Here is a 23,473-nt window from a genome sequence, read left to right on the forward strand (position 1 = left end):
TTACTGAGAATCACCCGCAACACTGTTTTTGCACCATCATGCATTGGGATCTCAACCCAGAATTCCAATGAGTGAGGGAGACTGAGGGAACTATGGGATAGCTACAGGATAGCTACCTGCAGTGCAACACTCCAGAAATCGACGCTAGCCTCGGTACATGGATGCACACCATCGAATTATTGTTCTTTGTGTGGCCGCGTGCACTCGACTTTATACAATCCTTTTTACAAATCCGGTTTATGTAAAATCGGAATAATCCTGTAGTGTAGACATACCCTGAGAGTGATTAACCACTGAACAGACTACCGAGTGGTGAATTGTCCATCTCTTGAGGTCTTCACATTGAGATTTGGTGCCTTTCTAGAAGATCTGGCTATTGGTTATACCCAGGATGTCAGAATAGAGATTCTAGATTATTCTGCCTGAAAATCTTTTGACTCAATGTTAGCTCTGCATTTCAAAACTTGGAAATCACTTGTTTTCTTTTAAGCTCCACTATGACCTGAGGAGTTGGTCCCTTCACATCCTGTTTCAATAATTTCTCATGGATCCTGATCAAATCCCATTAAAATAAATGGGAATATTTCCATTGACTTCCAGGTCACGTCAAATCTTGCCTCTCAGAGTCTTTATGTTTCAGTTTGAAACCAAGAATTGAACAGGTTCAATATAAGGGGGAGGGGAGGGTCACACCATTTTTTTAAATGTTAACCAGACTTTGTGAAATCTCCAAAAAGGTTCAGGATTCAGTTTCAATTTTTATCAAATATTCAGCTTGGTGTTTTTCTTAAGTGTCTGCTGCTCTTCGGTCTATATGCTAAATCTTGGAGAGCAACATGAAAAGGAATCATCATTATATGTATATAATGTTTCAGCTGGCACCAAACCGATGAGGAACGTTTAACCTGATGGGTCCAGAGAGAGGATGATTTCATGATAGTTTGGGCAGTTTGACAGGGATTCAGTTTATGATTAATTGTCATGCTCTGTCAGTGGGTATACAAGAGCAAACAGAGATTATATACCAATAAAGGTTCAAAGGAATTCATTCCTAGTGTGACAGCTCCAGTCACCATTATTAGTTCAGAGCTTATCTTGTTAACGCAGAGGAACTCAGAGCTCCTATTGGCTAATTGCTTGCACCCCCTTTTGCTGTATAAAATATAAAATTGAGGAGTTTGAAATACAAAGTAACCCCCTGTTAGAACACAGAATAATTGCTGCACACTGCAATGGAACCTCTGGGAATAACAACTGTTTTCTTGGTTATTTGTGTTTCTTGCCTTCTTTTCCTTTCAGCATGGAGAAAGATGTCTGGAAGCGGGAAGCTGCCTCCTGGCCCTGTTGCTTTTCCCATCATAGGGAACACGCTGCAACTGCATGCGAAGAATATACCCCAACATATAGAAGAGGTAAAGGTGCTTTCATGGTATCAGTTGCTTGGTTGTACCTATTGGGTGTCTGGGAAGTGGGCGGGCGAAGCCCGCCCACTGCTAAAGGATCCCAAGCCTAAGGGGAGGAACCACAGGGCCACAGAACCCACTGAGTGCGGGGGACAACTAATAAAAGAACAGGGACTGCTTGGTTGTAGGTGGACATTAAGCAGAGCCTGGCTTAAGCCTAGGCTGGTGGCAATTCCACTTCAACTCAAATTTCTGACTGATTATTTCACAAAACAATCAATCTTAGATGCTAGATCAGAGGTCGGCCACCGATGGCACGCGAGCCAATTTTTAATGGCACGTGGCTGCCTGCCGGGACTCCGCGTGTCATTAAAAATCGTGCCGACGTGGCAAGCCGCGGGGTCCGTGGTCCCGCGCCGGAGCCCTGGCCTAGCGCAGCAAGCAGCCGGCCCATCCCCCACCTTCCCCCAGGGCGCTGCCGCCGCCCGCGCAGTGTTCTAGGGGCTGGGGCTGCGCGCTCCCGCGGGGAAGCGTTTGCCTCCGTGGGGAGGGAAAGACGCTCCCCGCTCACCCGGAGCCCGGCTGCCGCGTGCTTAGCGCTCGGAGGGTCGGAGCGGAGCAGGGATGCGCGCTGGAGCAGCGGTAGGGCTCCGGATGAGCGAGGAGCAGGGCCAGCTCCAGGCCATGGCGCGCAAAGCGCGTGCTTGGGGCGGCACGCCGGGCGGGGCGCTCTGCCGGCTCCCACCGGAGCCGCGGGACCATCGGACCCGCCGCAGAAACGCCTCCGGCAGGTCCACCGGAGCCGCGGGACCGGCGAGCGGCAGAGCGCCCCCCACGGCGTGCCGCAGTGCTTGGGGCTGCGAAATTGCTCGAGCCGGCTCTGGCGAGGAGCCTCATGGTAGGGGGCCGGCTCCGGGGCTGGGAGGAGGGGTGGGTAAGGGGTAGGGGCAGTCAAGGGACAGGGAGCAGGATGGGGGTGATATATTGGGGGCTAGATAGGGGTGGGGGTCTCTGGAGGGGGCAGTCAGGGAGCAGGGGGGGTTGGATGGGGCATATGAGTCCCGGGGTCTGTTTGGGGGGTAGATAGGAGTCAGGGGACAGGGAGCAAAGAGGGTCCTGGGGGAGCAGTTAGGGTGGGGGGTCTCTGGAGGGGTCGGTCAGGGGACAAGGAGCTGGAGGGGTTGGATGAGTCGAGAGTTCTGGGTGGACTGCCAGGAGGTAGGGGTGTGGAGAGGGGTTGGGGCAGGCAGGGAGCAGGGGAGCGTTGTATGGGTCCAGAGTTCTGGGGATCCTGTCAGGGGGTGGGGAGTGATTAGATAGGCATGGGAGTCCAGGGGGTCTGCCTGAGTGTGGGGGTGTGGATAAGGGTTGGGGCAGTCAGGGGACAGGTAGGGGGTAGGGTCCTGGGGGGGCAGTCAGGAGATAAGGGGTAGGGAGGCTTAGATAGGGGATGGGGTCCCAGGAGGGGATAGTCAGGATATGGAGCCCGGGGGTGGGGGGGTTGAGGGTTCTGGGGGGTGCAGTCACCCAGCCCTCTGCCCTGAGCCCTGATCCCAGCCCTCTGCCCTGAGTCCTGCACACCCCCAGGCCCCTGCCCTGAGCACTGTACCACCCAGCCCTCTGTTGACTCCTTGACCCCTCCATGACCCCAGCCCTGACTGGCACCCCCACACATACCCAGCCCCCCTGCTCTGACACCTGCACCCCCTCACATGCCCCCAGCCCTCTGCCCTGACTCTTGCACCCCCCACATCCCCAGCCCCCCCCACATCCCATGCACCCTACACATCCCCACCCCCACCCTGAGCACCAAACTGGAGCCCCTGCACCCTCGCTCACATTCCCACCTGCACCCCTCACACCACATGGTAGCTGCCCAGGTAAGTGCCCCCACACCCAAACCTCCTGCCCCAACCCTGAGCCCCCTCCTTCATTTTAGCTCCTGGCCAGACCCCCAGCCCTGTGCTCGGTCCACTCCAATTCTCAGCTCAGTGCAGAGAGAGGAAGAGAATGGGCCAGAACCAGGGAGAAGGAAGGTACCCACTGTATGTGGGCAGGACCGGGACCCCAGACCGGTAGTGGACTGAGCGGGTCCGGCAGCCAGGATCCCGGCTGGCAGGAGCCGGAGGGTGGAACCCCTGAGCGGCAGTGAGCTGAGCCGCTCAGCCCACTGCTGGTCTAGGGTCCCGGCCACCAGCCCCACACAGCCCGCTGCCGGTCTGGGTTCTGGCTGCCAGACCCTTCCCAGCTGGGGTCCCGGTCGCAGGCCCCACTTAGCCCACTACCGGCCCAGGTGAACAGAACCCCAGACCAGCAGCGCGCTGAGTGGGTCGGTGGCGTAAGATCAACATTTTAATTTAATTTTAAATGAAGCTTCTTAAACATTTTTAAAACTTTGTTTATTTTACAATACAACGCTAGTTTAGTTATATAATATATAGACTTGTAGAGAGACATTCTAAAAAACATTAAAATGTATGACTGGCACGCGAAACCTTAAATTAGAGTGAATAAATGAAGACTCAGCACACCACTTCTGAAAGGCTGCCGAACCCTGTGCTAGATGTAAATGGCTGGTAATAATATATTGCTCATATTAGAGGGGGTCTGGCTAATCCAGAGTGCTCCCCCAGCCCTGCAGCTGCACTGCAATGATTATGAGTTATCACAGGGTGCAGAAAGTGGTCTAGTAGGTTAAGTAAGGAAATGGCAATCAGGTGCCTTGCGTTCTATTCTTACATCTGTTACAGATTCCAGGTGTGCTCTTGGGCGTGTCACTTAACCCCATCTGTGCCTTAATTTTCCCATCTGTAAAATTGCTCTAATGATATTTGCCTGCATCACAAAAGGATGGTAAGACAGAAACTGCAGCTCAGGTTTGAAGAAATGGTATTGTAGTGTTGCATGTTCTGGCATTTTAGCGAGCTCTGCAAACACAGCCTGGGATTGGACAGACAGGTTTGATTTGTTCCTTCTCGCAAATCATCTCAAATAATGAGGATTGTACAGGGAAAATTCTTCCCCCAGTTACAGCTGTTCACCCTCATTGTCTTCACATCATGCACTGAGATACAGATGTGTTTGTCCGTTGATTTGCATAGGTGTAATCAATTGGAACTTGAATAATAATTCTGTTGGTGATATAAAAGGGGAAACAGAATCTCACTTCTGTCTGTCTTTGGCTCTGCAGGGCCAACAGAAGTAAAATGAAGGGAAACGCTCTCTTGCTATTGTCAGATCAGCTGCCATGACTGAATAAACACAGGCAGCATTTCTGTGGAGTTAAAAGTGTCATTTTTACACATAGCTCAAGATCAACATTGAAAGGCCCCTGTATTAATGCAGTCTGCTCTTATAATGAGATACTTGTATAACACAGACAGAATTATCTTGGGAGCACTCAGACACACATCTGTAGGGAAAAATGTTTTTAAAATATGAGGATAACAAAGTGAAGCATTAAAAAGTCAGGAAGTCCCAGATCCTCCAAGATATGTAGGTATGTAACTCATTGAAATCTATGGAGTTAGGCTCCTAAATACCTTGGAGGATCTGGGCTGAAATGGCCAATTCTGGATGATGATCAGTAGTAAAACCTGCCTAGTATTAGCTCAGTGGCATGAGAGCAATTCGTCAGTTTATAATTTGATCTTCTCAAATTCTTATCCTAAATAAGTGGATCTAAGTTAAAATTTATTGGTCTTTGTGCTAATCTTTTACAGCTCAGTGAAAAGTATGGCTCGATTTTCACAATATACTTAGGCTCAGAACGGGTTGTTGTGCTATATGGATATGAAATTATGAAGGAATCTCTGATTGGTCTCGGGGAGGAGTTCAGTGGAAGAGGAAGTATGCCATTATTTGAAAAAATGGCCCAGGAACCAGGTACATTTTGAATAACTTACAGCATATAGAGCTGATGTTCTATGTATGGGGAGAACACAGTTGAGAAAAGTTTCAGTAATGCAGTAGTAAAAATTGGATAAATAGTCTTGGTGCAGGAAAGAGCTCTTTCTCCATTGCACCACTGGTTTACTGACCTGAATGGTTCCTAGCATATCACTACAGGTTTTTGAGAGGTAACAACCAGGCCAATCTACTTTACAAGGTGCAGACTAAAACCAAGAGGAGGGCTGGACTGGCAAAAAGGGTCAGAACAAACCATGAATTCCTATCCTCTTCCTCCCCTGCCCTTGCTAACTAGGTAGATTCCATGAGCAGAGAAGGATTTTTTTTTTATCCTTTCATGATAAAAAGTGAGGGAGTAATAAATATGGAAATGCCAAGATGTTCTTTTCAGGAAGTCCTTTATCTCCTTTATTCATTAAGTGAAGTATAGTTATCTTACAATCACAGTGACTGTGAAAACAACCTTCAGCGTAGTTATTTGATTACACAGAAAAAAACTATGTGAAAGGAACATTATTAAGGTTGTAAAGTCAAGCACTCAGAAGTTAGGAAATGCTAGAATTAAGATTTCAGAGCAGTAGCCATGTTAGATTGTATCAGCAAAAACAACAAGGAGTCCTTGTGGCACCTTGGAGACTAACAAATTTATTTGGGCTAGAACCCACTTGATCAGATGCATGAAGTGGAAAATACAGGAGCTGGTATAAATACATGAAAAGATGTGATATAATGGTCAATTAACACCTTTGCAGTGGTAGAATAATGGGGGGGTTAGTAGTCAGTAGGATGTCTTATAAATTGTTGCAGTGGGCCGTAAAAACAGTGTCTCTGTTAAGTGTGAAACTCTTTTGTAGTCTGTGCCACCTTGTTTTTAGCTTGGACACTATAATTAACTGCTGCAGACCAGAGGAAGAGCTCGGTGCAGCTCAAAAGCTTGTCCCTTCCACCAACATAATTTGATCCAATAAAAGATATTACCTCACCTACCTTGTCTATGTCATGTCCGGGGTCCAGCGTGGCGACAGCAATGCTGAGAACAGTAATTACAATGTAGCTGTAATGTCATCTCCATAGTAGAAAACAGGCACAATATCAGTTAAACTGAAGTTGAACCTTTGGCTCATCAATGTTTGGGTATTTTTGAAATAGGCAAACTGAATCTGGCCCTCCCTCCTTTCATTTCTGTTCTCTTCCCTTTTCCAGGTATTGTTTTCAGTAATGGGGAGCGGTGGAAGAAGCTCCGTCGATTTGCCCTCACTAATCTGAGAAATTTTGGGATGGGGAAGAAAAGCATTGAGGCGCGTATCCAGGAGGAAACCCATTTTTTGGTGGAAAGGCTCAAAAACACACACGGTGGGGATTGTTTCATGTCTGTTGGAAATTGAGGAGTCAAAGTCTCTTGTCTTTCTATTTTTCATGATGTTTAGTTCAAACGTCTTATAACTCAAGTCATTAATTGCACATATAACAACCTGTGTTAATGTAATGGGAAAGGATGGGTGAAATATTCCAGAGATGACCATTTCTGGCTGTTTCTTTCTCACATTTTCTCCCGTTATCTATGATCAATGAGCTAATGGAAGATATTTGTTTAGAGTGTGTAGATGCAAACACAGTGAGCCATATTAGAGCGGGTTAGTTCCAGTGTGTTGGATTAACAAGACACCCAGGCCTTCAGTTTGTGGCTTCTCATTTTTTTTTTCTCAGCTAGACGTCTGATACACATTTGGCACCTCCCTTCTATAGTGATGGACTCCCACAGGAATGTTTGAAATCACTGTGAGCAAACACAGTGAGCCATATTAGAGCGGGTTAGTTCCAGTGTGTTGGATTAACAAGACACCCAGGCCTTCAGTTTGTGGCTTCTCTTTTTTTTTTTTCTCAGCTAGACGTCTGATACGCATTTGGCACCTCCCTTCTATAGTGATGGACTCCCACAGGAATGTTTGAAATCACTGTGAACATTTATATGACGCTCATTCTTTCTTACGTTATTCCTCTTCATTCCTTGCGGAAAATAGGGCCATCCCTGGGGGCTTCCATCTTTGCCAGTCTCTTACTGCAGTCTTAGCTTCTTCCAGTGTCAATTTGATAACTAACAATTCTGCGTATATTGTGCATGTTCATGTTATTCATGGTCTACCTTATTGCTTCTTGCCATGGGGGTTCCAGTCCAATGCCTGTCTTATTATATTATTCCAGTCTTTTGTCCATGTATGTTCTATCCAGCTGCATTCCAGAATTTCCTGTCCCATCAGTTTTTGTTTAATCTTTCTCCGTAGTTCATTTGTGATTTTTTTCCTACCCTTCTGATATTGAGGACTTGTCTACAGCAGCTGTTTATAAGAACTTGGAGTATAGGTAATAAGGTTTCAATACGTCTCCACATTTCAGCATGATATAGTAAGACTGTCTTTACAATGGTGCTAAATGTTTGAAGTTTAGTTGGGAAGGTAAGATTTGTATTTCTCCAGATTGGATTTAGAGTTACAAGGACATGTCTGGCTTTTGCTGTTCTGTCTTTAATGTCTTTGTCTGTTGCACCAGTTGTATTTGATATTTCATATTTCTCAGCAGAAACTCAGAGCTTTTCTGTGTCAATACCAGTGACTCTCTTAAATAATTATTTATATTCCAGTAACATCTAACATTCTCAGGTGATATTGGGGATCCTTTGTGTATGGATTTTTGGAACAATTGGTTTGAGACAATCCCTGCCCCAAGCAGCGTACATCTTAAATGGACATGAATGAAACCAGTGGAAGAAATGAATGATTTTCCCTGCTATTTTAGAGATAGGAAACTGAGACCTATGCCAGTGTCTTAGCCACAAGATCATCTGCCTCTTGCAATATTTAATGCAACATTAAGGGCTAAATTAAAGTTGGCTCTGCCCATCTGGGAGAATTGTGAGTGGGAGAGGAGAATGCACTGAGACCCTTCCCCACCCATGGTACAGGCAGAAGAGAGAGCCACTTTACTGCTGGTTGGGCTGCTTGTGCGCTTTGAGCCAAGGGGCAGCTATTGCTGTTGGGAATGAGTCAAAGAGAATCAACGGGTGAGGGACATGAGCAGGGATCTGGTGCATGAAGAAAATGCTGCTTCTGGATGTTCCCCATGAGCACTGTTGTCATAAACAGATGGTTAAGGGTTAATATCTCTTTTACCTGTAAAGGGTTAAGAAGCTCAGTAAATCTGGCTGACCCCTGACCAGAGGACCAATAGAGGGACAAGATACTTTCAAATCTTGGTGGAGGGAAGTCTTTGTACTTTTTTGTTTTGTTCGTTGTTCGCTCTTGGGACTGAGAGGAATGGGACATCATTCCAGGCTTTCCCAATCTTTCTGAATCAGTCTTTCATGTTTCAAAATTGTAAGTAATAGCCAGGCAAGGTGGATTAGTCTTATATTTGTTTTCTCAACTTGTAAAGGTTTCTTTTGCTGGAAGGATTTTTTTACCTCTGTTTGCTGTAACTTTGAATCTAAGGCTGGGGGTGGGGGGTGTCCCTCTAGTCTATATGAATCGGAGTATCCTGTAAAGCATTTTCCATCCTGATTTTACAGAGATAATTTTTACCTTTTTCTTTCTTTAATTAAAAGCTTTCTCTTTAAGAACCTGATTGATTTTTCCTTGTTTTAAGATCCAAGGAATTGGGTCTGAACTCACCAGGGATTGGTGGAGGGGAAAGGATGGGGGATGGTTAATTCCTCCTTGTTTTAAGATCCAAGGAGTTTGGATCGGTGTAAAGCCTCTCAAGGCAAGCCAGGGAGGGGAAAGTCTGGGAGGGAAAAGGAGGGAGATGGTTAATTTCTCCTTGTTTTAAGACCCAAGGGGTTTGGGTCTAGGTTCCCCAGGGAAGGTCTTGAGGGAACAGAAAGTGTGCCAGACACCAAGACCTAAGCTAATAATTATGCTTAGAAGTGTTCATGCAGGTCCCCACTTCTTGTACGCTAAAGTTCAAAGTGGGGAAAAATCCTTGACAACTGTACTCTCAGGTCAGAGGGGTGAACTCTTGCCCATAATTCCCAGGAATGTTGTGCTGGTCTCTCTGATGCTGCAGCCCCAGGTTAGCTCTCAGTTACCAGCCATGTGTGTTCCTTGTGCTTTTGAGGAAAGAGCTTCCGTTTCAGGTTCTCAAGATGTCACTGGTGAACCAGTGGGAAATTCAGCCTCTCTAGCTGTGTTAGCTGAGCTGTGGGACCTGCTTAGCGCGCACTGAAGGCGGAAAGCAGACCATCCCCACTGCTGTTGTGCTGGGAGCCTTTATTCCTTCCCTAGCACAACAACTGTGTATTTGCACTGTATGGCCCTGGCTGGCAGTGCCAAGGGGAGATTGCTGTGCTCTGGGAGTTAGGGATGATGCTACAACAACAGAAGCAGTGGCTCAGGCAGAGCCCTCTGAGCAGGATCCTGTTGTGAAAGGGTTGAGATCCTTTCTGTGAAATGAACCCCAAGACAGACATGCAGGCATCACTCAGAGAGGCACTGATGCTCCCTGCTCAGATCAGTGTGTGCCAGGCAGAGAGCAGACAGAGTGAAAACTGATCAGCAGCAGAAAAAGTGGCAAGTGTTTAATTTAGAGTGTGAGAGGTAAGAGGGGGGTATTGGGGCAGTCCTAACCCATTCTCCCCAGGGAATATTGCTGTCAGCCCCACCTGGAGTCTTTCCCTGTGGTTGGAGATCCACAACATCTCCATGCTGCCAATGACTCTGATGCGGAGGCTGAAGACACTAAATTAAAACTGACTCTTTTTAGTTTTGTTTTGCTCCAGGGCAACCCTTTGACCCCACCCTCTTCCTCACCCATGCCGTCTCCAATGTCATCTGCTCGATCATCTTTGGGGACCGGTTTGACTATGAAGATAAGAAGTTTGCGACTTTAATAAATATCATAGAGGAAAATGGCAAGCTCCAGCGCTCTCCCTGGACAGCGGTATGATCAGGGGGTTATTCCATTCTTCTCCTTTATACTGGGCAGGGGCAGAGATTTTGTTTCTTTAACTACACCTCTACCCCGATATAACGCTGTCCTTGTGAGCCAAACATCTTACTGTGTTATATCAAACTTGCTATGATCCACTAGAGCACACAGCTCCGCCCCCCGGAGCGCTGTTTTACCATGTTATATCTGAATTTGTGTTATATCGGGTCGCGTTATATCAGGGTGGAGGTGTATTAATTTTCATTAAACAACTGTTATTTCAGATTCCCAAAACAGTCTCCTCCTCCTCATTAGGCTTCTGCTACTACCAAACTGATCCTCCAGCTTCTTTCCATGGGTTGTTTAAATTCCCTGACAAAACACTTCATTAACTCAGAATTAAGTTTGCTCGAGGACATTGTCTATCAACACAATTGGTAAAAATCAAGGAAATCACCAATAAAAACACTGATATCAAGATCAATACCAAAACATGCCCTAGCAGTTTTGCAATGTGATAGGTGAATGTGATCACATTCTTCACCTCCAAAGTAAACTTCCTTTCACTTCCAGTTCACACCACACACACACACACACACCCCTTTCCCGAAAACCTCACCAATTGCACAGTGAAGAGTTAAACTCTCTGCTGGCATATCCCAGTCAAAATAAATGGAGTTACACCACAAGAAAGAATTTAACCGTTTAACTGTCACTTCAGGAAGTCTAAAGTGTATTTTCCTTTTAAAGTCTATAATGGTTTATTGCTGCCTAAGAAAATCTGTGATCAGAGCTAAGGTTGGACACTTGAGTGCAGGGCCGGCTCCAGGGGTTTTGCCACCCCAAGCAGCCAAAAAAAAAAAAAAAAAAGCCACAATCACGATCTGCGGCAATTCAGCGGGAGGTCCTTTGCTCCAAGCAGGAGTGAGAGACCCGTCGCCGAAAAGCTGAAAGTGCCGTCCCACTCTGGAGGGGCCGCCCCAAGCACCTGCTTGATAAGCAGGTGCCTGGAACCGGTCCTGCTTGAGTGGGTTTTTTTGTTTTGTTTTTTTCCCCCAAGAAAAGGATGTGTATAGTAGGGGTGGTTTTATGCTGGAAGAAATGAAGTGTGTCTTAGCTGATATAACTGAATGTCTTTGATGGGGTCCCTGGGGTGCAACCTGGAACTGTGGTACTGCCGAACTTCTGTCCCTCCAACCTGAGATCCCTCTCACCTGCGATGCCATGCGAAGCTGCAAACCTATGGCAGGTACTTACACAGCAATCCACAGACAAGGACATATCTAGCTGAGTTACATGAATGCTTCTCCCAGCCACTCATGAACTAACAATAGCAAGGCTCCAGCCAATTCCCACCAGCTCCCTAGCCTTTCTTTCTCCTTGCCCTGGTCAGAAGCCTGACCAATATACGTTTATAACCTAGTGTGCCCCTCCCTCAATGTGCAGAGGACATGCACCAGTTTTTGTTTCTGAGCAGATTTCTCAAGCACTTCAACCAAAACCCACTGTTTTAGGTAAAATATAAAACAGATTTATTAACTACAGAAAGATGGATTTTAAGCAATTATAAATGGTAGGCATAAAGGATAGAGATGGTTACCAAAAATATAAAAATGAGCCCACAATCTAAATTCTAGAAACTAATCAGGAGTTGAATTAAGCAGGGTCTCACCCTGATAGATAGTCCAAGCAGGTTAGAGATCTTCAATACACAGTTTGGAATTCTCCAGCCCAGGGCCACCTCCCCAGTTCAAAGTCTTTGTCCTCCAGATGTGTTTCCAGATGTTGAGTTGTGGGAGGAAAGGGGCCAAAATATGTGGCCACCGTTCCCTCTTTTATATCCTTAGTCCCTGTGCTTAGAAGACACTTGTCTCAGCATGTCCTGGGCAGCTTCCAGAATCCCTTGGTTGAGAATCTCGCTGGAGTGGTATTGTGTAATGGGGTAACGCGGTCTAGTAGTCCACATTGTGTGGTGCTTGTGCAACTGTCCTTGAAGTGTAAATGCCTTGATTACAAGTCTCCTGCTTATTAATGGTCACTGGGTACACTCTGTCCTCAAGTACCCTCCTGTGAGTGGTTTGCTTTCTTTGTATATATTTCAGTAACAACCGTACAGCAAAATCTCATAACTTGATCCACACTAATGGCATGCACATTTGGACAGAAAAATATGTTTCAGCAGATCATGATTTTTCATATATCTTGCAGGGTATGCTTTCAATTAAACATATTATAATTATATGAGAGTGGTGAATATGGGGTTCCAGGGTGTTACTTAGGGGTACAGAGTGCCACAATGTCACTGCAGTGTTTGTGAGGAATTTATGTATGTTAGGTAGTCTGATTTTAGTAGAGTTTGCAATGTTCTGTTGAATCCATTTTGATAAAAAGGTGCCACAGAAGTATTGTATTGTGCTGCTGTAGGGAGTCATTTGAGTGAATGCTATGATTATCTGTTGGGTCCAGATAAATCCAGCTGTGTTTTTTCTTTCTCTCTTTACAGCTGTACAATTTTTTCCCGACTCTCATGGTTTATATACCTGGGCCTCACCACAAGCTATTTAAAAATGCTCAGGAGTTCAGAAGATTTGTTCTGGAGAGAGTGAATATGCACAAAGAGTCTCTGGATCCCAGCTGTCCTCGAGACTTTATCGATGCTTTCTTCATCAAAATGGAAGAGGTAGGTGAGGGAAGTAGCCCTTCCCCTTTACTGTGGAGTGGGTTGTATGTATCGTTGGGATTAATTTGTTAAGCAATAACAGAGTACATGGCTTTGGAGAAGACCTGAGGGGGACACATGGTCTCTGCCCAAGGAACATACATTATAATGGTTAAGCTCTGCTCTCCTCCTTCATGTAGAGGAAAAAAATCACCTTATTGGACAGAAAAGGCCCAATGCACCACAGTAATGATGCTGAAATCTCAAGTGCAATCGGCCATACGGGTGGGATCTTTATAATGATCAAAGGTGGGTCATCTGTTGGGTAGAAGAAAATATATATGAATATCTGAATATATTCTACAGTTTCACTGTCAAGAACCAAAAATCTTCACCAAATCTATTTACAGGAGCGAAAGAATGACCAGTCAGACTTTAATGTGGGAAGTTTGGTACGAAGCACAGTAGAGTTATTTGTTGCTGGAACGGGGACAGCCAGCGTCACCATGAAATTTGGGCTCCTGATTCTTCTGAAATACCCAGAAATAGAAGGTAACACCATTACAACGGACATTACTTGTCCCCATATTGACAGTCTGAGCAAAGGGTCCAAAAGGCTGAATGGGCCATTCTGATTGAATTCATCTCTCAAATCCAGATCAATATTGAGGCTCCCATGCAGGGGGGGAAGAATTAAAGCCGTGGGAGCCTCTGCTGTCACTGACCGTGCAGTTCCTGTGCTGTGAGTCACAGATACTTTCACACTTCAGGCATGTGAAATGGCAATGACATTGCATCTTCAGTTTTAGTCAGTTTGTCAGTGTCAGGATTGTGTAAGGTTCTAAATCGAAGCTCTGCCAGTGCTAGAGACTATGCACAGAGCAGTCAGGTGCAGGGTAAATTCCCACCTCATGAGCTTCCTCCATCTGCACAATGATGATTGACTTTGGTGGGGAAAGGTTTAGGACCAATCTCTTGCTGAGCAGTTGGTTATATGCACTTGTGGTAACATCCCACTATGTCTAATTTGTATCATAGACTCATAGACTCTAGGACTGGAAGGGACCTCGAGAGGTCATCAAGTCCAGTCCCCTGCCCTCATGGGTATGAGTACCTCATAACTGGGTATGAGTAAAATCACTGCACTGGAATTATATTATTGCATTTTGTCATAGCTGCCATGATCAGTAGCTTCTGTAACACCAAACTGACCAGTTTGGTTATAATCCCAATTTGCATACAGTGTGACACAATGGTGGGCAAATCTCTGTGAATCCTGTTTTTATCATTATTGTTAAACCTCATTAATCTGATGACAGAGAAAGTTCATGAAGAGATTGACCTTGTGATTGGCCGAAGCCGAAGCCCCTGCATGGCGGATCGAAGCCAGATGCCCTACACAGATGCTGTGATACATGAAATCCAGAGATACATCAGTCTTGTCCCATTAGGTTTGCCACATGCCATGACTAGAGATGTTTATCTCAAACAGTATCTTATTCCCAAGGTCAGTTCTCAATGTGTCTGTGAAGGGTCAAGTTCTTTTACCTTTCTCTTTTTAATGTTGAGTTATTCACTATAAAAATGCTTCAACTAGATTGTGTGTGGTGACTGGCTGTTTTTGCTGATTTATCAATAATGTACCAGTTATTGCTGAATCTTTTCAAACCCTTGCATGAACAGAAGAGCAGTTTGCAATCTGCAGGCTGGCCTTTCATTCCAGGACAGGGTTTCAGATTGTAGATGAGAAATAGGGAATAACTTTTGCAATGGTACTCAGCTAAGCTTTTGATATCAAACTAGTGTGTGCAAAAATTCTTCTTTCTATTTTGAGGCCAAAGGGATTTTGTTTCTCGGGAAATTTCTTGGCACAGTTAGTTGAAAAACAAAACAACATAGCAAATGTGAATGAGCAATGACTGAATACGTTCAAAAAGTTTTGGAACCCTCTTCACCTCTGCTTAGTTCTGAACTGAATTAGACTTGGATTTATATTAAACAGACTAACAGGTTCTAAGGCCGGAAGGATCATTCTGATAGTTTAGTCTGACCTCCTATTTAACATGGGCCATGGAACTTGTTCAAGAGCTGATCTTTTTAAAATAAAAACAAAAAACATCCAATCTTGATTTTAAAGAATTGTCAGTGATGGAGAATCCTTCACGTCACTGGGTAAATTGTTCTGATGGGTAATTACTCTGATTGTTAAGAAGTTCCACCTTATTTCTACTATGAAATTGTCTAGCTTTGGCTTCCAGCCAGTAGATGATACATCTCTCTCTGCTAGGCTGAAGAGCCCATTATTAAATATTTGTTCCCCATGTAGGTATTTACAGACTGTGATCAAGTCACCCCTTAACTTTCTCTTTGTTAAACTAAATGGATTGAGCTCCTTGAGCGTATCACCATGTCATGAACATACAGCTAAGGGTAGCATAAAATCCCTCCTTTTCCTGTAAAGGGTTAAGAAGTTCAAATAACCTGGTTGGCACCTGACCAAAAGGACCAATAAGGGGAGAAGGTCCTTTCAAATCTGTGGGGGAAGGTTTTGGTTTTGTGCTCTCCTTGTGTGTTCTTTCTGGGACAGCAAGGAACCAGGGCAGGGAAAATACATTTAGTAAAGCCATACTTGAACTAAGCATCTAAGATTACACATTGTAAGTAATAGGATGGAAATGCATTAGATTATTTTATGTTTGTGAATTTTCCCTAGGCTAAGAGGGACACTTATTCCTTTTTTGTTTGTGGTAACTTTAAAGTTTTGCCTAGAGGGGAATCCTCTGTGTTCTTGAATCTGATTACCATATAAAATTACCTTCCATCCTGATTTTACAGAGGTGATTCTTTTACTTTTTCTTTATAATAAAGTTCTGCTTTTAAGAACCTGATTGTTTTTTAGTGTCCTGAAAACCCAAAGGGCTGGTCTGTGCTCACCTTGTTTGCTCTCAAGCCTCCCCAGGAAAGGGGGTGAAGGGGCTTGGGGGGATATTTTGGGTAAACAGGAACTCCAAGTGATCCTTTTCCTAAATATTTATCTAACTCACTTGGTGGCAGCGATGCCATTCCAAGGACGAGGAAGAATTTGTGCATGGGGAAGTTTTTAACCTAAGCTGGTAGAGTAAGCTTAGGGGGTCTTTCATGCGGGTCCCCACATCTGTACCCTAGAGTTCAGAGTGGGGAGGGAACCCTGACACACCATAAGGCATGCTTTCTAATCATTTGAGTTGTGGGCACCAGAACTAAACACAGTGTTCCGACAGCGGTCTCCCCAGTGCCAAATGTAGAGGTAAAATAACCTTGCTACACCTACTCGAGATTCCCCTGTTTCTGCATCCCAGCATAGTATTAGCTTATTTGGCTAGAGCATTACACTAGGAGCTCATGTTTAGCTGATTATCCACCACAACCTGCAACTCTTTTTAAGAATCATTACTCTACTTGAGTAGAGGCCACATCCTGTAAGTTTGGCTTAACTTCTTTCTTCCCAGATGTGTACACTTACATTTAGCTGTATTAAAATACATATTGTGTGCTTGCACCCATTTTACCAAGCTAGCTATATTGCTCTGAATCAATGACCTGTTCTCTTCATTATGTACCATGCCTCCTATTTCTGTGTCATCTGCAAACTTTATCAATGATAGCAGCAAAGAATCCTGTGGCACCTTATAGACTAACAGACGTTTTGGAGCATGAGCTTTCGTGGGTGAATAACCACTTCCTCAGATGCATCTGAGGAAGTGGGTATTCAGCCACGAAAGCTCATGCTCCAAAACGTCTGTTAGTCTATAAGGTGCCACAGGATTCTTTGCTGCTTTTACAGATCCAGACTAACACGGCTACCCTCTGATACTTTATCAATGATGATTTTGTGGTTTTTTTTCCCTTCAAGTCATTGATAAAAATATTTAATAACATAGGGCCAACAGCCAGTCCCTGCAGACCCTACCAAAAACAGACCCACTCACTGACAATTTCTTATTGACAATTAAATGCTGAACTCTATCAGTTAGCCAGTTTTCAATCCATTTAATTTGTGCCATATTAATTTTGTATTGTTCTGTTTTTAATCAAAGTGTCATGTGATACCAAGTCATGCCTTACAGAAGCCAAAGTATATTAGGTTGTCACTACTACCCTTATTAACCACCCTTCTAATTTAATCGAAGAATGATAATAAGTTTGTGTGACAGAATTTATTTTCCATAACCCCATGTTGATTTGCATTAATAACATTACCCTCCTTTTGTTCTTTGTTAATCTAGTCCCATAAAATCCATTCCATTGTCTTGCCTGAGATCAATGTGAGGCTGATAAGCCAGTGATTACCCAGGTCATCCTGTTGATCCTTTTTTTTTTTTTTTTTTTTTTTTAAATGGGCACAGCATTAGTTTTCTTCCAGTCATCAGGAACTTCATCACTGTTTGAAAACTTATTGTAAATGAACATTAATGGTACAGCAAGCTCCTCGGCCAATTCTTTAAAAACTCTCAAATGCAAGTTATTTGAACCCACTGGTTTCAAAATGTCTAACCTTAGTAGCTTCTGCTTAATATCCTCCAAAGATACTAGTGGACAGAGATATAAGGCCAAAAGGGACAATTGTGATCATTTAGTCTGACCTCCTGTATAACGTAGGCCGTAGAACTTTCCCAAAATAATTCCTTTGATGTAGCTTCTCTCTCACTTGCAGGGGTATGTTACAAGGTCTAATATACTGAATAATAATTAAATTTAGCTCCTGTATCTCAGAGCACTTTACGAAGTGGAGATAGTATCACTATCCCCAATTTACAGATGCAGTAACAAGAGGTCTGAGACTGAAAGTGACTTTCCTAAAGTCACTCAGGGTATGTCTACATGCAGCGCTGGTTGTTACAGCTGTATTAGTACAGCTGTATAGGGCCAGCGCTGCAGAGTGGCCACACTTACAGCAACCAGCGCTGCAAGTGGTGTTAGATGTGGCCATACTGCAGCGCTGTTGGGCGGCTTCAAGAGGGGTTCGGGGAACGGGAGAGCAAACCAGGGAAGGAGATCAGCTTCGCTGCGGTTTGCTCTCGCGTTCCCCGAACCCCCCTGCAAACCGCAGGGAAGGAGACCTGCTTGCACGGAGGTTCGGGGAACGCGAGAGCAAACCGGGGAAGGAGATCAGCTTCGCCGCGGTTTGCTCTCGCGTTCCCCGAACCCTCCTGCAAACCGCAGGGAAGGAGACCTGCTTGTTCGGGGAACGCGAGAGCAAACCGCAGGGAAGGAGACCTGCTTGTTCGGGGTTCGGGGAACGCGAGAGCAAACCGGGGAAGGAGACCAGCTTGATTACCAGAGGCTTCCTCAGGTATGCTGGGATACCTGCTTATTTCACGGAGGTCAAGAAAAGCGCTGGTAAGTGGCTACACTTGATTACCAGCGCTGGATCCTCTACACCCGAGACAAAACGGGAGTACGGCCAGCGCTGCAAACAGGGAGTTGCAGCGCTGGTGATGCCCTGCAGATGTGTACACCTCCTAAGTTGCAGCGCTGTAACCCCCTCACCAGCGCTGCAACTTTGTGATGTAGACAAGCCCTCAATGTATCCTAGCTCTGCCAGTGAGTAGTACAAAGGGTGGACTGTAGTTCAGTGGGCATACCTGTGCTCATAAAATTTTAAGATTTCTGCTTCTGGTTAAAAGCATGACATTCAGGGCATGCAAGGAAATGAAGAAAAACAAAGATGGATCCCACAGTCCAGCTCAGTGAATTTTGGGGGCTTCTCTCTTTTGGATAGTATCCACTTTAACTCTTTTGTTTTTGTTTTTTTTGTTTTTCCTGCATTTGCTGATTCCGGGCACCACGATATTCCTTGCACTGAAGTCAGTTCTATATGACAGAAGGGAATTCCCAAACCCAGAGCAATTTAACCCAGGACATTTCTTGGATGAAAATGGTGCCTTTAAGAAAAGTGACTTCTTCATGCCTTTTTCTGCAGGTAAAAAGTTGTTTTTATTTCAGGTCCCAGACTGTCTTCTAGCTTTGCCTTCAACTTTCTAGCGGCTCTCAGACTGTTTAGTGCAGAGTGTTATCAGGTATCCCATGAAGCAGAGTCTCTCACGCTAGCAAAGCATCTATCAGTCTTTAAAGAGTGTCACTTCCTGCTTGTCTGAAGTGAAATTTTTTACTAGGTATACAATCCCCGCTCTTTGCTGGAGAGATATTGTAGAAATGCAGGGCTGGAAGGACCTCGAGAGGCCATCAAGTCCAGCCCCCTGCACTGATGCAGGATCACATAAATCTACACCATCCCTGACAGGTGTTTGTCCAGCGTGTTCTTAAAATCTTCCAAGAATGGAGATTTCACAATTTCCCTTGGAAGCCTGTTCCAGAGTTTTTAACTACCATTAGAGTTAGAAAAATTTTGCTAATATGCAACCTAAATCTCCCTTGCTGCATATTAAGCATATTACTTGTCATACCTTCAGCGGACAAGGAGAACAATTGATTCCTGTCCTCTTTCAACAGCCCTTAACATATTTGAAGACTGTTATCAGGTCCCCCCTCAAACATCTTTCTCAAAACTAAACATGGCCAGTTCTGTTAACCATTTCTCAGAGGTCAGGTTTTCTAAACTTTTGTTCATTTTTGTTGCTGTCCTCAGGACAAACTCTAATTTATCCACGATTCCTAAACTGAATCGCAGAATTGGAGAGGGTACTCCAGCTGAGACCTCACCAGTGCTGAGCAGAGTGGGATAATTGCCACCGTGTCTTTTATATATAACACTCCTGTTAATACACCCCAGACAGGGCTGGAGTAACCACTAGGCAAACAAGGCAGCCACCTAGGGCGCTAAGATTTGGAGGTGCCAAAAAGCAGTGACCCACAATTTTTTTTACACTGCAGTGGAGTCATATCTTACATGGGGTTAGGGTCTAAGGCCAGCACGTAAGAGGAAAATCACGTATAGTGAAAATTGCCATAAAGTACAGTACACACAATATGCACTGTATACACTAGAACAGGGATCCTCAACCTACGGCATGTGTGCCAATTTTTATTTCAATGGCAGGCTTCAGGTCCCAGCCGCCGCTGAGCCCACTGCCAGCCTGGTGTTCTGTTCACTCAGCTGGCAGCAGGCTGAGTGGGGCTGGCAGCAGGCTGAGCAGGTGTGTGGCTGGTAACCCTAGACTGGCAGCGGGGTCTGGGGACCATCCGCTAGCTCCTGCCAGCTGGGGTCCCAGCTGCTGGCCTTGCTCAGCCTGCTGCTAGCCAGAGTCCCAGCTGCCGGCCCCACTCAGCTCACTCAGCCCGCTGCCAGCCGGGGTCCCAGCAGGCAGCTCCGCTCAGCCCTCTGCCAGCCCTGCTCAGCCCGCTGCCAGCTGAGTGAATGGATCCCAGGCGCGGGCTCAGCGGTGGCTGGGACCAGCAGCCTGCCATTAAAAAAGAATCAGCTCGTGTGCCACCTTTGGTTCATCTGCCATGAGTTGAAGGCCCCTGTTCTAGTGTATACTGTGTGTACTGTAGTTTATGGTAATTTTCACTATACGTGATTTTCCTCTTACGTGCTGACCTTATAACCTAACCCCTGCATAAGACGTAACTCCACTGTATTCATTTTTGAAAGTTTATAATAAGCGATGCTCCAGGGGAAGGAGTGGGACGGAGGGAACAAGGTAGAAGTTTTGCCTAGGGCGCAAAACATCCTTGCACCGGCCCTGATTTTTAGCCTTTTTTTGCAATTGCATCACCTGGTTGACTTGTATTGAATTTGTGATCCACTATAACCTCCCTGGATTATTTTCAGCAGTTCTGTTGCTTAGCCAGTTATCCCCTATTTTATAGTTGTGCATTATAATAGTGCAAATATAAGCATATTCTCCACTCCATTATCCAAGTCATTAATCAAAATATTGACTAGTATTAAACACAGGAAAGGCCCTCTGTGACCCCATTTTATACACCCTCACAGTTGAAAGCAAACCACTGCTGGCTACTCTCTGAATACGTTTTTTTCAACCAGTTCTGAACCCACCTTAAAGTAATTTATCTAGACCACATTTCCCTAGCTCGCTTATGAGAATGTCATGTGAGTCTGTGCCAAAAGCCAAAATATATCACATCTACTGCTCCTCCTCTGTTTTCTAGGCCAGTAACCCTGTTAAAAAAGGAAATCAGAATGGTTTGGCGTGATTTGCTCTTGACAAATCCATGCTGGCTATTCCTCATAATCCTATTCTCTTCTGGGTACTTACCAATTGATTGTTTAATTTGTTCCTGTATTTTTCCAGGCTGACTGGTTGACAATTCCTCAGGTCCTCTTTGTTCCCCTTGTTAAAGCTAGGTACTATGTTTTTCCATTGCCAGTCTTCTGGGACCTCACCCATCCTCCATGAGCTCTCGAAGTTAATTGGTAAGAGTTTGCTTCACCTAGTCCCTTAAATTCATTGGGCCTTGCTGACTTGACTACATCTAACTGATCTGAATATTCTTTAACCTGTTCTCCCCCTAATTTGGAGTGTTTCTTTCCCTTTGTTGTTAGTATTAATTGTGTTGGGTATCTGGTCACCTTTTACCTTTCCAATGAAGACTGAAGCAGAATGGGCATTAAGTACCTCAGCTGTCTTGATGTCATCCAGGGGCTACTTAACTTCTCTACTTGACTCCAAGCAACTGGATCTCTCTGCCACTCTGTTAAGTGCCTTTCAGCCTTCTTCCTCCATCCTGCTATTCAGGACATCCACACCTCTCTACCTGTTACTTCTCCCCTGCTACTCTGTCACCACCACGTCACTCCCCCAGAATACTGTTTAGCTCATTTGGGAAATGTGGGGTTTTAGAAACAAATTATCCATCTTCCCACCCTTCATCCTCAACTGCCTTTAAAATGGCAATATAAGGAACTCAGTTCTTCAAATGATCTGTGAATTGCTTCTTAAATGCCCGCAAACTTTCTTACTGTCCTGAACTCTGAGACACAGCCATTATCCTCCATGCATTTATCTTGAATTACTCTGTGCATCTAATTTTTATACTGAGATTTTGCTTCCATAATAACCGTATTTAAAATGTGCTGCAAAGAAAGATTTCCAGCATCAACTCAAAATTCCTTTTTCATTGCAGGGAAGCAGGTTTGCGTAGGAGAGGGTCTGGCTCGGATGGTGCTATTTTTGGTACTGACAACGATTTTGCAGAACTTTACCTTGAAACCTGTCATTGATCCCAAAGACATTGATATAACTCCAGAGTCGAGTTTTGTGTCAAAGGCACCAAAATCATTCTAGCTCTGTGTTCTTCCTCGATAAAGACAATGAAAAGTCAACTCAATACCTTAGACCTGTGCATTTGTTTGATTGTTTTTTATTCTGAACTCATTAATACAAGGACAGAAATGAACTCTTTGTCTTCAAAGAGAAAGATCAACTACTAGTTTTTTCTGTAACTTCAATTTAACAATTATATGTTGTATCAAAAATTAACCATAAAATTGACTCAAAACCCATGCAGAATAACTGTGTACTGGTCTCATACAGGCTCAGGTGTGAAGAGAAGCTGGGTATGTTTTCAGTTCATTTGTGGTGTAGCTGACAATTATAGAAACTTCTTTAGGCAGCTGTAAGGCTTTATTGACAGTGAGTTAGTAACAGTGTCCAGCCCTTGTTCTCTGACCAGCCAATGAGAATAAATTGTGATGATGTAATGCTTTTGGCTCAATATCCTACACTGATAGGCAGCGTTTCTGTGGCTTCAGACTGAACTAGGGTTCTCCCTCCTCTGCTTGTTCATGGAATTTAAACTAAGCACACTGTTAATAAAGTTGGTCCTCGTTAATTTTCCAACTCACCTCAACACTTCTGTATATTTATGTAGTTTTGTGATGCATATTCCAGACCTGGGGCCAAGCCAGGAGGTGCGGATTTCTTCACCAAATAGTCGTTGAGCCAACAAGACACGGCACCATTTTAAATTTGTTATTGGGCAGGACAAGGTAGTGAGGACCTCATGGAACAACTGGTTGTAGGGGACAGCCTTGGTTCTAGTGATCATGAGCTAATTCAGTGTAAACTAAATGGGCAGAAAAACAAAAATAAATCTTTGCAACTAAGGCCCTTGATTGCAAAAGAGCTATATTTAAAAGCATAAGAGAATTAGTTAGGGAGGTGGATTGTACTGAAGAACTCAAGGATTTGAATGTGGAGAAAGCTTGGAATTAGTTTCTGCAACTTTGACTTAACGTATCTGAAGTCTGCATCCCAAGCAAGGGGGAGAAAATTGCTGGGAAGGGCTCCAGATGAAGCTGCATGAATAGGCATCTCAATCTGGTGATTCAGAGAAAGCAGAAAGCCTGCAAGGAATGAAAGATATGGATCAGCAAGGAAAGCTACCTCTTGGAGGTCAGAAAGTGTAGGGATAAAGTGAGAACTGCCAAAAGCTAATCAGCGTTGTAGCTTGCAAAGAACATTAAAACCAATAGTAAACTTTTTTTTTTCATCTATATAAATAATTAGGAAAGGAGGAGTGGGACCGCTAAGCACTGAGGATCGGGTGGCAAATGAAGATAATCTAGGCATAGTCCAGAATTTATACAATTATTGTGCCTCAGTTTTTAATAAGT

The 23,473-nt window shown here is 44.6% G+C and overlaps 1 protein-coding gene across 1 annotated transcript; it reads left to right on the plus strand.

The window, feature by feature from the left end:
- The first annotated feature begins 1,232 nt into the window (after positions 1-1,232).
- Positions 1,233-22,142, plus strand: LOC115655598 (cytochrome P450 2H2-like). Its single transcript, XM_030571222.1, has 9 exons — positions 1,233-1,412; positions 5,126-5,288; positions 6,516-6,665; positions 10,084-10,244; positions 12,736-12,912; positions 13,302-13,443; positions 14,211-14,397; positions 18,711-18,853; positions 21,982-22,142. Exons 1-9 carry the CDS (start codon positions 1,233-1,235, stop codon positions 22,140-22,142), a joined length of 1,464 nt encoding a protein of 487 aa, XP_030427082.1.
- Positions 22,143-23,473: the final 1,331 nt, after the last annotated feature.

The sequence above is a fragment of the Gopherus evgoodei genome, chromosome 7 (genome assembly GCF_007399415.2).
Source record: "Gopherus evgoodei ecotype Sinaloan lineage chromosome 7, rGopEvg1_v1.p, whole genome shotgun sequence".
NCBI lineage: Eukaryota > Metazoa > Chordata > Testudines > Testudinidae > Gopherus > Gopherus evgoodei.